At 48.3% G+C, this 14,528-nt stretch overlaps 8 protein-coding genes across 8 annotated transcripts; 5 read left to right on the top strand and 3 right to left on the bottom strand.

Moving 5' to 3' along the window:
• The first annotated feature begins 65 nt into the window (after nt 1–65).
• Nucleotides 66–830, top strand: F5J12DRAFT_820854 (uncharacterized protein). Its single transcript, XM_051745281.1, has 2 exons — nt 66–730; nt 808–830. Exon 1 carries the CDS (start codon nt 403–405, stop codon nt 616–618), a length of 216 nt encoding a protein of 71 aa, XP_051601999.1. The 5' UTR covers nt 66–402; the 3' UTR covers nt 619–730; nt 808–830.
• Nucleotides 831–889: 59 nt separating this feature from the next.
• Nucleotides 890–2,969, top strand: F5J12DRAFT_690392 (uncharacterized protein; the record flags this gene model as incomplete). Its single annotated transcript, XM_051740371.1, has 8 exons — nt 890–923; nt 979–1,069; nt 1,128–1,426; nt 1,481–1,532; nt 1,588–1,947; nt 2,002–2,080; nt 2,133–2,396; nt 2,451–2,969. Coding segments are annotated over 8 exons (1,698 nt in total), but the record flags the coding sequence as incomplete, so codon positions are not given.
• Nucleotides 2,970–3,206: 237 nt separating this feature from the next.
• F5J12DRAFT_820847 (uncharacterized protein) lies at nt 3,207–4,664 on the bottom strand. Its single transcript, XM_051745280.1, is given in 6 exon segments — nt 3,207–3,782; nt 3,833–3,880; nt 3,893–3,973; nt 4,053–4,085; nt 4,143–4,370; nt 4,422–4,664. 6 exon segments carry the CDS (start codon nt 4,436–4,438, stop codon nt 3,596–3,598), a joined length of 594 nt encoding a protein of 197 aa, XP_051601997.1. The 5' UTR covers nt 4,439–4,664; the 3' UTR covers nt 3,207–3,595.
• A 492-nt stretch (nt 4,665–5,156) lies between these two features.
• Nucleotides 5,157–5,747, bottom strand: F5J12DRAFT_820845 (uncharacterized protein). The gene is made up of 2 exons (XM_051745279.1): nt 5,525–5,747; nt 5,157–5,411 (listed from the first exon to the last, which is right to left on the bottom strand). Exons 1-2 carry the CDS (start codon nt 5,529–5,531, stop codon nt 5,194–5,196), a joined length of 225 nt encoding a protein of 74 aa, XP_051601996.1. The 5' UTR covers nt 5,532–5,747; the 3' UTR covers nt 5,157–5,193.
• Nucleotides 5,748–6,270: 523 nt separating this feature from the next.
• Nucleotides 6,271–6,705, top strand: F5J12DRAFT_717904 (uncharacterized protein; the record flags this gene model as incomplete). Its single annotated transcript, XM_051741093.1, has 1 exon — nt 6,271–6,705. A coding segment is annotated over one exon (435 nt), but the record flags the coding sequence as incomplete, so codon positions are not given.
• Nucleotides 6,706–8,774: 2,069 nt separating this feature from the next.
• Nucleotides 8,775–10,165, top strand: F5J12DRAFT_781662 (uncharacterized protein; the record flags this gene model as incomplete). Its single annotated transcript, XM_051742583.1, has 6 exons — nt 8,775–8,802; nt 9,121–9,147; nt 9,194–9,342; nt 9,460–9,552; nt 9,605–9,977; nt 9,999–10,165. 6 exons carry the CDS (start codon nt 8,775–8,777, stop codon nt 10,163–10,165), a joined length of 837 nt encoding a protein of 278 aa, XP_051601994.1.
• Nucleotides 10,166–10,439: 274 nt separating this feature from the next.
• Nucleotides 10,440–11,319, bottom strand: F5J12DRAFT_781661 (uncharacterized protein; the record flags this gene model as incomplete). The annotated part of the gene is made up of 4 exons (XM_051742582.1): nt 10,440–10,517; nt 10,619–10,696; nt 10,728–11,045; nt 11,098–11,319. The coding sequence occupies 4 exons, from the start codon at nt 11,317–11,319 to the stop codon at nt 10,440–10,442; spliced, it is 696 nt and encodes a 231-aa protein (XP_051601993.1).
• A 1,107-nt stretch (nt 11,320–12,426) lies between these two features.
• F5J12DRAFT_781660 (uncharacterized protein) lies at nt 12,427–13,523 on the top strand (the record flags this gene model as incomplete). Its single annotated transcript, XM_051742581.1, has 4 exons — nt 12,427–12,559; nt 12,661–12,941; nt 13,006–13,219; nt 13,261–13,523. The coding sequence occupies 4 exons, from the start codon at nt 12,427–12,429 to the stop codon at nt 13,521–13,523; spliced, it is 891 nt and encodes a 296-aa protein (XP_051601992.1).
• Between the last annotated feature and the right edge of the window lie 1,005 nt (nt 13,524–14,528).

Below are 14,528 nucleotides of genomic sequence, written 5' to 3'. Positions count from 1 at the left end.
GCAGTATTCGTGTTCTATACCTTTCCGATGGAGACTCGTCGGCCTTCGCCCGAGTGAGCTGTGCTTGTAAGGGACCCAAGAACATGCAGCGGTGGGATTCCGGTAAGAAGGCGCATGATGATTGGTAACCACAGCGCCCAGCAAGCGGCTTTATGGAAGGGGTATGTGTCGGAAGTGTACTGACCACCAGATGGAAAATAAGGACGATGCAGAGCAATGCGGTAGCGGCATCCATCATCGAAAAAAGAAAGAAGCTCTCAGCGCAAGTTCCAGAAACAAATACAGTGCATGTAAACGGGGATGGTAAAGAGCTAACAACACCGGAATGGATGCCAACGGCATGTATTTCCAGTCTCCTCTAGACAAACCGAAGCCTCGAAGGAAGACGTTCCCTCTCGACTAATGTACTTCTGCCACAGAGTCCGAACTCCGCTTGTTTTTCAAGCTCACGTTGGGACTTTGGCCTGCCACCTCGCTGTCGCCGCTTCTGTCAACGTCCGCTATCCACCACCATATGGCCGGAACAAGTTGCCTACCAGTTTGACACCCTTCCACCCACGCAACTATTTTGGTCCCTATACAAGCTTCTCAACACGGTGTACGAGGGCACATGTATGATAGAGTATGCTAGTAGCAGCACAAATTGGATCAATCTGTACGGGGTGAACGTGTCTGTGAGGAGGCTCTCCCAGCCACCAACTAATTGATTGGTTGGTGTTCCTATCATTCTGTACATGTTGTTTCGCTTCCTTATTCGCCATGGCTCACTCACAGCCTTCACCGGTCACCTACTGCGGAATATTTAAGTAACGAGTCCTGTCGCCTCAAAACTCGATACAAGATGTGGCCTTTCACCACTGCGCCTTCTCCATTCGTAGCCCTGGAAGACCTGAGCGCTGAGTATGACTTCATCGTAATTGGTGGTGAGCCACACTAGCTAAACAAGTAATCGGTGAGAAGTTGAACCAATACCGATAGGTGGCAACGCAGGGTGCGTGCTTGCACGCCGTCTGAGTGAAGACCCATCCAAGACCGTGTTGCTCGTCGAACGGGGTGATGGCGACGACTCGTAAGTCATGTTACGTTGCACATCCCACTTGCTCTCCTTGGCTTATAGCATTATACAGTTGGTTAACACGCGTCCCACTCACATCGACGTACCAATTTTCGGACGGAAAACATAGCAATGTATTTTCAAGCGTGTACGAAGAACACATTGGCCGTTCAGTCACCTGTGTAACTGGTTTGGGCCTCGGTGGCTGCACCCGCATCAACGGTTGTCAGTATACTTGCGGGGCACCTGCCGAGTTTGACTCTTGGAGTCGAGATGGTAGACACGGTTGGTCTTATGCAGAGTTGAAACCGTTTTTCAAAAAATCAGAGACATGGCTGGGGCGAGATCGACGAGAATACCACGGCTATAGCGGTGCGTGGTTAACAGAGGTGCCCTTTTGATGTTGCTCACTAGAGTTTTGCTCAGGTCCTCTCTACGTAGAGTCTTATGAAGGGTATTACTTCAAGTCTTTCGAAGCGTAAGTCGTAGAACACCGACTATCTCTCCCTTCCCCCGATGCCACCTTTCTTCAGGGTTGAAAAGACTTGCCGACGCATTCTCCCCACTATCGAAGACATGCATTCTCCGACTGACCCTAGCATCGGATGGTGCAAAATGCAATATACGATGGACTCCTCTGGATGTCGTTCGTCCTCGTATAGAGCTTACCTGCCCATGGAAATCCTTGCTTCTAGGAAGGATAGGCTTCACGTATACACAGGCGCCCTGGCTCGCAAACTGATTTTTGATAGGAATGGTGACGGACCAATATGTGTACGTGGCGTTGAGATACAAGGAACCAACTCCGATAGCATCTCTGTCAATGTACGAGCTAAATGCGAAGTGATATTGTGTTGTGGTGCTCTGCGAACGCCGCAGCTTTTACTGCTCAGGTGCGTGTTTGCGATCTGGTGCATTTGACCCCGAGCTAACGTCTTGGACCATAGCGGGGTTGGCCCTAGGAAACACCTTCAGGAGATGAACGTCGACGTCGTCTTGGATTCGCCTGGTGTGGGAGAGCACCTGGTACGCGAATACATTGACTTGCCCATGCAAACACCTCATTTATGTTTTGTAGCAAGACCACCTGATAGTGCTTACAGGTTACAACTGCCCTTTAATCGACTCAATCTGGGCCATGCTCGTGCGACCGACTGTCTTGATACGAGAACTGTACAATTACTTGCGGTACGGAACTGGCTGGTTCTTGGGAACGCTGGTAGAATTGGAGATTTTCTTTCTCTCTTCCCTGGTCGAGAAAGACGGTCGAGTGAAACCCATCTCGAAGGAACGCGAGGACCCTTTCAATCCCGAGAATATCCCGGACATCGCAGTTCTGCCTGTAAGTGGATCAGATATCTGTTTGACTAGATCCTTCTGAGGAACGATGACAAAGTCCCCTCTCTCAGACCCACGGGTAGAGGGGGCTAACAAGTGGCAGGGGCTGTTCGGTTTAAACCCAGCCTTGCTTAAAGTGACCTCGCGTGGTTCCCTCCGTCTGCGCTCACTGGACCCAAAGGACGCTCCGCTTTGTAACCTGAATTACCTAAACACTCCAGAGGACCGAAATGCAATGCGTGCAGCGTTACGACTCTCAGCAGAAATTGCGCGGAAGATGTGCGATGCCGGATACCCCCTCAAAGAGACTTATGTTCCGAAATCTTTGGAAGATGCCGATCTCGATGTTTTCATTCAGGAAAGGGCGGACTCGATGTATCATTACTCCAGCACGTGTCGCATGGCACCTCTGGATGATACTCTCCCAGGGGTGGTCGACAACGATCTTCGGGTACACGGAACAACCAACTTACGGATTGTTGATGCCAGCATCTTCCCTGCAGTCCCTGCTACGCATCCTCAGGCGCTCGTTTATGCGGTCGCAGAGAAATGCGCAGATATGATTGTGAAGGGCCATTCTTCGATGAAATAATAAGCTCGATATGGGGTGCTGTACAACTCTGCTTGCGAGGTACTGCCTTGCACGAGTAGCTTCATGTATTCAATCGACTGATGAAGCTAAGCCATAATAATACTTATTTCTCAGAACCTACCTTGGTTAATGGCACCGCGAGTCGTTCCTCACTTCTCCCATGATCATCAATCCAAGTTACAATACTGCTTACGAACGTACGAGGTTCAAACCGCGCTTGACCGTGGTGCCGAGGAGTACAAGAACCTGGTGCGCCAAGTCGATTGACCGACGTGCACACACATCTGCATTGCTTGCCAGGGCCACAGGTTCGTGGTCTTCTTCCAAACCTAAACAGTTTCCTATCAGGCATTTAGCTGTTACGGGCAAGGCTCATCGATATGGTCCCATTCTTTTCGTGCTCATACACTCTTCCAAATATCTTTCCCAAGTTTTCCATCCAACATGATCCCTATAGCGGGTAAACAAATCGAGCATGATGACAATGACAAAACAAAAATCGCTGTTTGAAGTAGAGTAACACTCATACCCCACCAACACCACCAAGTCGGAAACTTCAATCTGCCGGGAAAGGACAGGATATCGATCCACGGCGAGGACGAAGGTCCTGCTTAGAAAAGCATAGCAACACCAGCAACGGCAGAGAGTACAACAACGGCAGCGGGAGCTGCAGCGAAGTTGAACTTGTAGGGAACGCCATTGGAGCTGGTAGATGACGTCGTGGAGGATGCGGTCGTGGTAGCTCCAGCAGGAGCAGGTGTAGTGGCCGTACCGACAGGTGTGACGGTGCCAGAAGCGCTTAACATAGCGCCATCAATGGTCGAATTCAGCGGCTAAAAATAACTCACATTGAGGAAGAAGAGGAAGTCGTAGCACCAGGCGTAGTCGTGGTTGTTGTCGTGGTTGTTGTCGTGGTTGTTGTCGTGTTCGAAGAGGGGGCAGGTCCGATGCTGAATGATGGGCTGGTAGCGTACACGTCGTTCACGTCACTACGGTACGAAACGGGAAGGGCGATTGTTAGGGTTACTGTTTTGTGGGGTGTTGTGAAGAAAAAATGCAAAGCAGTACCTTACGTTGATGCCTTGAAGCTGGTAGCTGGTACTGCGCAACGACATCAGAATTATGCATGGAAAAACACGCAACATGAGGAATACTTACCCGACAGGGACTTGAGGAAGCTGGAGCGTCAGCGTAGTCAAGGCACTCCCAACGTTGTTCGCGATGGCAAACGTGTCGTGGAAGATGGGGTTGGCCAGTAGGACAGAGAAGTACGAAGGGTCTGAGGATTCAGTCTGCCAGTTCAATGTGACATCTCCGCCAGTTACAGCATCGGTCAGAGCGTCAAGGGAGAGTGCGGAAACAAAAGGAAGAGCAACGGCAACGGCACTAGAAACGCGTCAACAAAGAGTTGGACTAGAAGGAAAGAAAATAACACACAGAATCTGGGCGAACATGGCCGAGGAGAGGGAAACAGAGGGGAATGAGGACGAAAATGAACCTGCGGGTCCCAACACTTTTTCTTTCAATTTATCGGTCGAAATACTGCACAGACCCCAGCTGGGCCCTGGAAGGGCTACATGATCTCTCCTTGATCTTCCATTCCATTCGGCTGCCAACCTCTAGCATGAGTACGCTAGAATAGATGGGGAACGAGGATGAGCGCCTCTGCCACCACCACCACAGGATGGAACGTTGATTTGAGCGCTTGAACTTTATCTTTCTTTCCATGCAAGGAAAGTCTACCGCCCATAAACGCGCCTAGATCTGGAACGCTTTTGACCAGCTCTCTGCCACATATCCAGGCAGCCGAAATGCTCGGCTCATAGAACGGCCTCACGTCATTAAAACAGCTCTCCCAGACCTCATTCACTGCACTTTCACTTTCCGCTACAGCTTCGTGCGGACACTTCGGATTCTCCCGTACGGACAGTATAGCGGTTCGCCGTACGCATGCCTCGCTAGGAAAAAGAAAAGAAGCGAGCACGAGTTCTCCACGGATCAGACCCACTCAGAGGAACTGTTCCGAATAGGACACGTTTCTTCTTCCTATTCCACGCACGACCCTGCAGTCCACACTCAGGCTATCGGCACGATTCTTGCAAGAGACAGTCATTTGTCAGCAAAAGTCCCTCCACCACATTCATCCTTAATTTCAAGGGGTGCACTTACCTCGCTGCACGCATAGTGTCTCAAATCATACCTATCAAAGCTAAATTTGCAATGGCCATACATGTGTATCAGCTTGTGTGCCAGGTATCCTGTATGCGTCGCTTGCTCCCGGAATGTCTTGACATAAAACGATTACACTAGAAAAATGGAATCCACTGGAACGTGTGGAATCGCATAGACCAAACACGATATTGGAGGGCGGTACATGCCAGCCGGATAGCCGAAGATGTTTGAGCGTCATGAACAAGACAGAAAGGCCTGCATGCGTCCGCACGTTCGGCACAATGAAGTAGTGGGTCATAACCACCCGATGTTCACGATACCGCGGTGTCTATCAGTGAAAGCACCAAAGAAGGAAATATCAGACATACGTATCATACACGCGGAAACAACGAGACAGTCGGAGACTATAGTTCAGGAGCTCAGCAGTCAATTCACGACACGGCGTCAACCAGTGAAAGCGCCAAAGCCTAAAGGGGGGAACAATCAGATAAAGGTGTCATACACGCAGAAGCAATGAGACGAACAGACTGTAGTTCGGGTCCGGAAGCTCGGTCTGCCATTTCTCGCAGCGAGCGTGTGTTTGTTCCTCAAGGTAATAATGTCGCGTTCTTCCGGGGTCAGCCCAAGACTAGTAACGAGAGATGCTTTTTTGAGCCGCCTTCGAGACGCGTGAAGCTCGAAAGGGCTCGTTGCTGGAGCCGATTGTGGGAGCAATTGGGTGTGCGACCGTACGACTGGCAGAGAAGTGGGATAATGCTAGTGCCGCTACTAGGATACTGATAATCCACCGAGTGGCCATCTCGTCCTCGGGCTTCTGTGACCGTAACGTGGTCGAAGACTCTGAAATTTGAACATTGACATTGACTTGAATTATAGCAAGTGCTCCCACTGCTCATGGTGCGTACATATGCGGGGGCAAACGAACGCGAACACACACCTGTGTGGTGACTAGTTATTCGAGAATCCCTGTTGCATGCCGTGGAGCAAACAGAGTCCTGCTGACTATCGAGTGCGTCTCTCGGTTTGGTTTTCAACCTTCTAACTGACTTGTTCATACTTCCGACTTGCTACTTGTTCCTTTTCATCCCTCCGTACACCCGTACGCATCAATCTCGTGTTAGAAGAAGCCCTCCATCCATCCACAGCCTTTGTCATCTCCTACCATCCACCCATCTTCAAACCCCTCTGCTCGCTCACGCCCGCCAACCCGCCTCAAGCCTCGCTTCTAAAGCTGGCAGCGATGAGCATGAGCGTAACAGCCCACCCGCTACTCTTGATTCTGCCAGAGGCAGGATCTACGATTTCTTGGCAAGTGGTTTCAGTATACGAGGTCCATTTGGCTCCAGTTTCGACCGAGAGCACGGGATGCGGAAGGGAGAGAGACGGGACAGAGGGGAACCTAGGTCTCCCTTCATCCCAGAGCGGCATCACACGCCTGCTCTATCACGTTACGTTAGCCAGAGAAGCCGTGGGCTCCCCTTCTCAAGACGCGGTGTATCGCGATGACTGGTCGTTAACGCTGAGACGGAGGTCACCCAGGGCGGAATGAGTGGGACGATGACTACAACGACAGCGTCAAAAGACAATGTAGGCAACATTCAGCTCTGAAGACCACAGCAACCACCAGTTAGTCGGAGAGAACGGTTGTTTTCCATCGGATTTGGTCTGCCTTGTGCTGCGCTGGATCTGTAAGAAAGAACCAACGCCGCCGTGAACTCACGCAGTTCAAGCATCCATCAGGGGTATTGGTGCAATACTTATCATCGGTGGTGATATGACACGAGTGTAACGGGCATCTTCGCAGGGAACAAGTGGCGTACCTTTCTTCTCCACAGGGGGAGCTATGCAACTTCGAATCATACGGTGATTTTAACCCGGTGGATGGTATTTCTAAGAGCTCAAGCCTGGGCATGAATGTAGCAGCCACCACCATAGAGTGCCTGCATACATAATGTGTGGAACCAGTTATTGTTTGCAAAGAAGTCTCTAGGCTGTGGGAGCTGGGTCAAGCTCAGCCAGGCTGTTCCTGACTGTATGCACAGGGAAGTTCTGGAACCCTGGGAGTCTGGAGAGGTGCATGAGCTGTGCACACTGGACCAGACTGGGGTGGGTTGTGCTGGGGGCACCACACTGTGTATGGACCCCATGTAGTCCATTTAGTCACAACATATAGGTAGCCTGCACACCAAAATGCCAACACTTATATAGACCCCAAGATGGGCCTGTCTAAATAGATTAGCTGTGACACATGGACAGGCCTGAGGGCCTATAGTGAGAGCAACATATGTATGGGCCCATAAGTGCAATGCCACAACATATGTGAGGGCCTGTGGAGGGTAAGGATGCTGCAACATATAGATGGGCCCATGACCAAGTAAGTATGCTGAGCTACTGTAAAACATGGATGGGCCTGTCCATGGTAGGGTGCACCCCAGTCACAATATCAGGACAGGCCTGCCTATTGTATCATGAAGAAGGTCACAATATATGGATGGGCCCATCCATCATATGCTGTATAGGGTCACAACATAAAGAGGGGCCCCTCTATGATAGATTACAGAGTTGGCAACATATGGACAGGCCCATCTATGGGATAATATACCCTTTTCACAACATAAAGGTGGGCCTGTCAGTAATATCAATTACATTGTCACAACAGATGGATGGGCCTGTCTAGTAAGATACACCCTTGTCACAACATAAAGATGGGCCTGTTAGTAATATCAATTACATCATCACAACACATAGATGGGCCTGTCTAGCAAGATGTACCCCTGTCACAACATAAAGATGGGCCTGTCAGTAATATCAATTGCATCATCACAACACATGGACTGGCTCATCCATAGCAAGATGCATGCCTGTCACAACATAAAGACAGGCCAGTCAGTAATATCATTTATGGCATTGCGATGCATGGACAGGCCCATCTAGTAAGATACACCCCTGTCACAACCTGAACATGGGCCTGTCAGTAATATCATTTATAGTGTCACAACATATGGAAGGGCCCTTCAGCAGTATCATTTATATGGTCACAAAGTATGGACAGGCCCTTCAGCAATGTCTTTTATATTGCCACAACACATGGACAGGTCCATCTGGTAAGATGCACCCCCATCACAACATAAGATGGGCCCATCAGCAATAGCACTTATAGCATCACAACATATAGACAAGCCCAAACATAATATGATAATCCACTCACACTCAGATCACAGTAAAATATTGCCACAAGCTTCCTGATATGCCATAATTTTCCAACAAGCTGCAAGCAGCTTGCCCACTGTAGGAATAGGTAATAGATGTTTCCTAGAATTAGTAATTGTCAGTGATGGACAAGATTTGTGCTTGACCCAAAAGGGAGGTTCTCACTGGAGAAAAGAAGTGTAGTAAAAAGGTGAAAAATGCGAACTGAAAAGAATACTTAGCTCTGTTTGTCCAATACTTCTTGCCAGTCCTCCTGGCCCTTTGGGTACTCCCTGAAGTAATAATTCTAACTTCAAAAACCCACTGAAAATGCAAGATGAAATCACCCTACTACTGAGGGCCTCTGACATGAATTGCTTCCATGGTAAACTGAACTCACATGAACACAGCATGCATGCTTAGTCAGCAATGCAGCTGCTTGCCACTAAGTCCAGTGGTACAAACACAAAAACAAAAGCAAGAAATAAAACACAAGTCCCCCAACCCCTATTTTCTTCTGACCAAGATGACTTCTCATAGGGAATTTGAACTTGTTCCCTACACCACTATACAACTCCCACCTCATCCACCCCAAGCATGAACACTACACAAGACACATCTAAACCCCCCCATGGATAGAGAGTGGAACTAACAGATTGCATTGCATCATACATGAAAGCCAGATTTTAAGAAGAGGTATTCAGTGGACCTTGCACCCTTCCAGATATATCAATTCCATTTCCAGTGTTATGTGAAGTGGATCACATATTGTCAGTGATCTCACAGACCTATTGTTGCCCAAGTAAGTCCATCATAATGGTCCAATGGAAATTTTCATCTTTCTGCAGTCAACATCAGGAAAAATTGGGGTGGAAAAACCTGCAATGCAGAAGCTGCAGAGAGATACACAGAAGTGACTGAGCCATCCATTCTGGTGATCAACTCAAACACCATCTGCATATGGTATTTGCTGGATGCTCTCAGCCCAAAAAGAAGGGTAAGGAAATGCAGAATCTCATATTTTACTGACTTAATGGAATGGTAGGCTGACATATGGAACTGCCTTCATCTTCTGAGGGAACCACTGTGAGAGAGCATAAAGGCTTCCCCACAGGTATGGCAGACTGACAAGTCATATTTCCACAATACTGCTCAGTTGAAGGGTGCCATCAACCTGTCACCCACATGGTTTCAACAGGGTCATGGGGTGGGTGATCATTTCCTGCCTTGTGAATAAAGCACTCATATCTGTCTTGAAGCTCCAAAATGGCTTCCTGGAGGTCTCATGGCTGCTCAAATCCAGGATGGAAAACACTTCTGCAAGGGAATGGGTCAACCAAATCTCTGACACCAATGCCCTGTTATCTGTGATCCTGCATGTCATCCATCCACAAATGTATGCAGGTGGCAGGGAAGCATTGATCTGCCTTGGCAAACAGGTGGAACAGCAGGCAGATTCAGATATGAGCTCCATGTATAGCAGCATGTCCATGATGGTGAATCAGGCAACTTGTTATCACAGGGATATCAATGGACAGGATCCATGGTATGACATGCTGGTAACTGTGGGCAACTACATGCCCTTGGACTTTGTCATTCCAACATTGAATCTGCAGCTGCACTACAACCCTGGTATGATCATTGCATTTTCAGGTTCAGCATTGGAGCATGGGGTGGGTGCTGTAGACAGTGACAGAGCATGCCTGGTGTACTACATGCATGCCAATGTACATCAGTCAGTGCATGTTCCTATGTGTCAATCACTGTGGATGGATGACCTACTACCTACACCAGTTCCAACTGGAGAGCTGTTAATTTGACACTGCAAAATTTAATGTAAAATTTATTAGGCAATGCAGATTGCATATTTTATTAGGATATGCTTGCTCTCAAGCTTTGGACAGGCAGCATTTGTGAGATTTTGCAGATGGGCAGGTGCTTAGACATTATAGATGGATGGATACTCAGAGCTAAAGGGTGTGTATCAGAAACAAAAACAAAAGCAAAACCACACATACCATCATGCCAATGGGCAGGTTTTCAGAAATCATGCAGATGGGTGGGAGTTCAGACATCATGCAAATGGGTGGGATCTCATAAATGATCAACATTCACAGCAATGTATTCCACAGTCAAAAACATGTAAACTATTGAAGTGGCATACCCAACAACCTGTGCAATAACCACCACATAGCATAGAAATGGTCAATTTGTTGACCCCAACCATTGACAACATCAGCATATTTCCAAATATTTTCAATGCAGTAGTTTACCTGCTCCTTGATATGGCCATTGAGCCAGTCTGCAATTGGCACCTCAGGCAATGGCCATAAGCCCTGGGCCATCATCAACTATTTTCAGTGACAAGAATAAGTGGCATACCTTAAAAAAATCCCAGGCCATGGAAAACAATCCCTTGCCTTGCAATCTTTGGGAATCTGCTTTGTATTCCTCAGAACAATATAGCCACCAAGGGAATGCAAAGCCAGAATTGGGATCAGCTGCATGTGGGGTCCAATGCAGGATGATGGCACTGATATTGTTGATTATGCAAAATGCACTAAGGGGAATTAGCTGCATTTGATTGTGGAAGCTATCCTCATCATGTTGGTGTCTGAGGTATGCATGGTAACATGCTGGGAGGGGAGGAGTATAATTGGCACATGACACCATCACCAGGATCAAGGTATTAAGCTGATTCTGAAGGAATATGTATCAGTCCCACATTGTGAAAAATCAATGTAAAACCTACCAAGTCCATTGCTAGGTTTGTGAACCAATGTGCAGGCCATCCTGTGATATTGGCAGTCTGCTTCAGATGTACAGAGGCCACCTCAATCTGGCACCCCAAGTAGAGGATACCCATCTCTACCACACACTGGTGAGATGGGTGTGATTGGCTGGAAATGAATGGCTTGGGACAATTTTCAAAGGCAGAATGCAGATATTGAATGACTTCCATCAAATCAAGCATATTGATGAGTCAAAGGCCCTGGGAGGCTGCATCATACTGGTCCCTTGCAGCTGTTCCTGATTCTCTTGCAATGGAATTTGCAGCCCACACAAGGTGCCTATTGAGGGTGGGATCAAACAGCAGTGTAGGAAAAGTCCAAGTAGCTGTATGATATGAGCTAGATGGCTTTAGGAAACAACAATAAAATGAAGGGAATGAATTGCTCATCCCAAGGGATTCTGGACTGTTGAAACTAGAAGGCAGGACTCAGCACTTTGTAGCAGTAGCGATTTGTGACATGTGTGGCATGGTCTGCAGTGTAGTACTGGCAGTGCAAGAGTTGTGAGTGGTATATGTAGTTTGTGCATGATTGTTGTGAGGCATGTGGTGTAGACAAAGTGAAAGAGAAACTCATAGTGACCTTCCAAGTGCCAAAAGGTATCATTCTGTACCTAAGTACAGGGCTTTACAGTCCAGGCAAACCTGGAACCTAAGTAAGACAGAGTATGAGTAAGGGAAAACTGTGCAACAGTGCATACACATAAGACAGGCTGGAACAGAGGCCAAAGGTATACTACAAGTGCAAAAGGAACAAAGACCATGGTAAAAGAAAGAGTCTGAAGGAAAGGAAGTGACTGGAGCATAGTGGCTGCAGGTATAGCATTGTGCAGGAGGGAGTGAGGGTGTGGGAAGGTAGTGAGGTAAGCAGAAAGACAGCATGCAAACAGCAGTGGATGTGAGTGGTCTGGGGACATAATGATAGTCACAGATTGGTCAATGATAGGGGCTTACATGTCCAAGGAATGCAGATTCCTTACACCTGTGGGGGACTTAGATGCTGACTGTCCCTGGTCAGCCACATGGTGTGGAGGATGTAAATAGCTTTGCTGCATGGTGATAGCAAAGGTGTGGTGCTGAGGGTTTGAGGACACCAGAGGATTCCATGTAGAAGCAAAGGAAGCATGGAGCCAAGGAACATGAGAAGACCATTGAGTGCCATGTATAGGTGTCCAGACTGGTGACATAAGTGCCTCATGGCTGCTAAGTATATAATTGGTAGTGCATGGCTCAAACCTTTGCATTGATTTGATTCTTCCCCCCCCATCAATTGTCTTTCTTACTCTCATCATGTCTGCCAACTGTGCCCCTTGTCTCTCCCAACTCATATGTGCAGCCACCCCCAACCCAATTGAAGCAGAGAAGGCTGCTCTGAAGGTGAAGTTTGTTGCTGCATCCATGGCACTGGTCACCAAGGCCAAATGTATGCCAGATGACAGAAAGGACCTGTGAGAGGAGAAAATAATGTGGCTGCAATGGTGGGAGAAGTGATCAGTAAGTGCTCAGTTTGATGGAGACTCACAGCATTGATCATTTTCCAGGGTGAGGTGTTCCCACTTGTTGAGTGCAGCAGAGAGCTTGACATCGACATGAAGATAGATGTGGCAGATGGGCCAGTGGTAGCAGAGGCAGATGAGGCATATGAGTGGTGGGTGGCAGAGGAGGTCATGTGGCTCAGGGTTGACAAGGATGTGTGGATGAAGGAGGAGACTTCGCAGGGCATTGAGGGGCAGGGGGTTAGTGCTGCTGTGCCAGTTGCAATGGAAAGGATGATGCATGTGGAGGTCCCTCAGCTGGCACACAAGGTAGGTCTCTGCAGGTTCACTGGATAGTTTTACTGACACTATGGCAATATAGTGATCTCAGCAGGCTGTTGCTGGGGGTGATGATGATGACAGGCCAAAGATATCCATCCCCCCTGGGTCAGTACTGCATGTGGTGCCCTGTGCACAGTGTACCATTAAGGGAATGCCATGCATTGGGCCAAGCAGCAAGATGTGTGACAGATGCACAAAGATGAAGCAAGGATGTGAGAAGTCCAGCAAGGGAGCTGGCAAAAGGTTGCAGGCCGGTGCATCAACAGGTGGGTAGTGACCTCATTTTGACACATCCAATGTTAACAAGGTGCAGCACAATCAACCAAGGTACTGAAGGCCAGTCCATCCAAATGGGCCCATGACAATGATGTGGAGGTGGTTGAGACCCATGCATGTGGGAAGGGTAAGGCCCCCATGCATGGTGGGGTAGATGAGAAGACTGCCACAGGTCTGTCACAGGCACTTGGGTTGGTAAGGGCTGAGGCCATGGCTGCACATGTGGCCAACCTCCATCTGCAGGTCCATGTTGAGCAGCTGGCAGAGGCCTTGGCAAAGCTGGGGGTAGAATAGCTAATTGCATAGTATACTCATTTGTTTCTGCATCCACCTTTGTACTCCATCTGCCTTGCACCTTATGCATGGGAGAATGTCACACCTGCTCTTGTCCCATGTGGTTGCAATGTAAGGAACTGTAAACAACTGGTGTTCACTTAGTGAAGAACTGGCCTTGGACTGGCTGTGGTATCATAGAGTGCATGGGGTACTGCCCAACTTGTCTTCTTTGTGCAACTTTCAACTTCTCTTAGTGATGAGTCCTCATAGTATGGTGTTGACAGTAAGATGTGACAATGTCTTGAAGAGAGAACAAAAGGACTGTTTATTGGGTAACTGGGACAGTCTTTGGGTATTAAATGTAAGGAGACTGTTAAGTCTGGGTCTTCACTGGTCCAAGGCTGGTCTGGAGTCTGGTCTGGGGTCAGGGGGGTAGACTAGGAACTAGGAGGTTGGACTGCTGGACTTAGTGACTGGGGTTGCAGTGCTATTCCCTTGTGTGGACTGTAGTCTGGTTGAGAGGCAGAAGTCAGAGATTAGAGAGACTGGGCTAGACAAGACTAAGTTGATTTCAGACTGAGGCTAAAACAGATTACCCTATGGCTTAAATACTAGAAGTAACCTGGGTGTAACATAGCACCAGAGACCAGTTTGCACCAGTACAGTGATGATTGGTAAACTGACTGGTAAGTAATGTTACAAAGAATATTATCAAGCAAAAGTATGAACAAAGGGATTACCAGGAACCAGGGCAGGACTTGTGGCTGGGCCAGGTGTTACACTGGTCTGGTATCAACTGAGCAGACAACTTGACTGGGCACTGCCTTGCAGTGCCTCACAAGCTAACACATTTCTGGGTCTAAGGGTAAAGGCTGGGACCAGGGCAAGGATTGGATGAGACTGGTTGAGACCAGGGTAGAGCCAGTCTAGAGTAGTCTGGACATGGTCATGACAGAGATGGAGAATAAACTGAAAGGAAAAAGGATCAAGGGGTGCACACTGACTGTGCAATCAAAGAGGGAA

This window comes from Pisolithus orientalis, assembly GCF_024613125.1.
Source record: "Pisolithus orientalis strain OTSU chromosome Unknown F5J12scaffold_8, whole genome shotgun sequence".
In the NCBI taxonomy this organism is placed as follows: Eukaryota; Fungi; Basidiomycota; class Agaricomycetes; order Boletales; family Pisolithaceae; genus Pisolithus; species Pisolithus orientalis.
The sequence above is the reverse complement of the archived record's forward strand: the minus strand, read 5'-3'. Positions and strand labels throughout refer to the sequence as shown.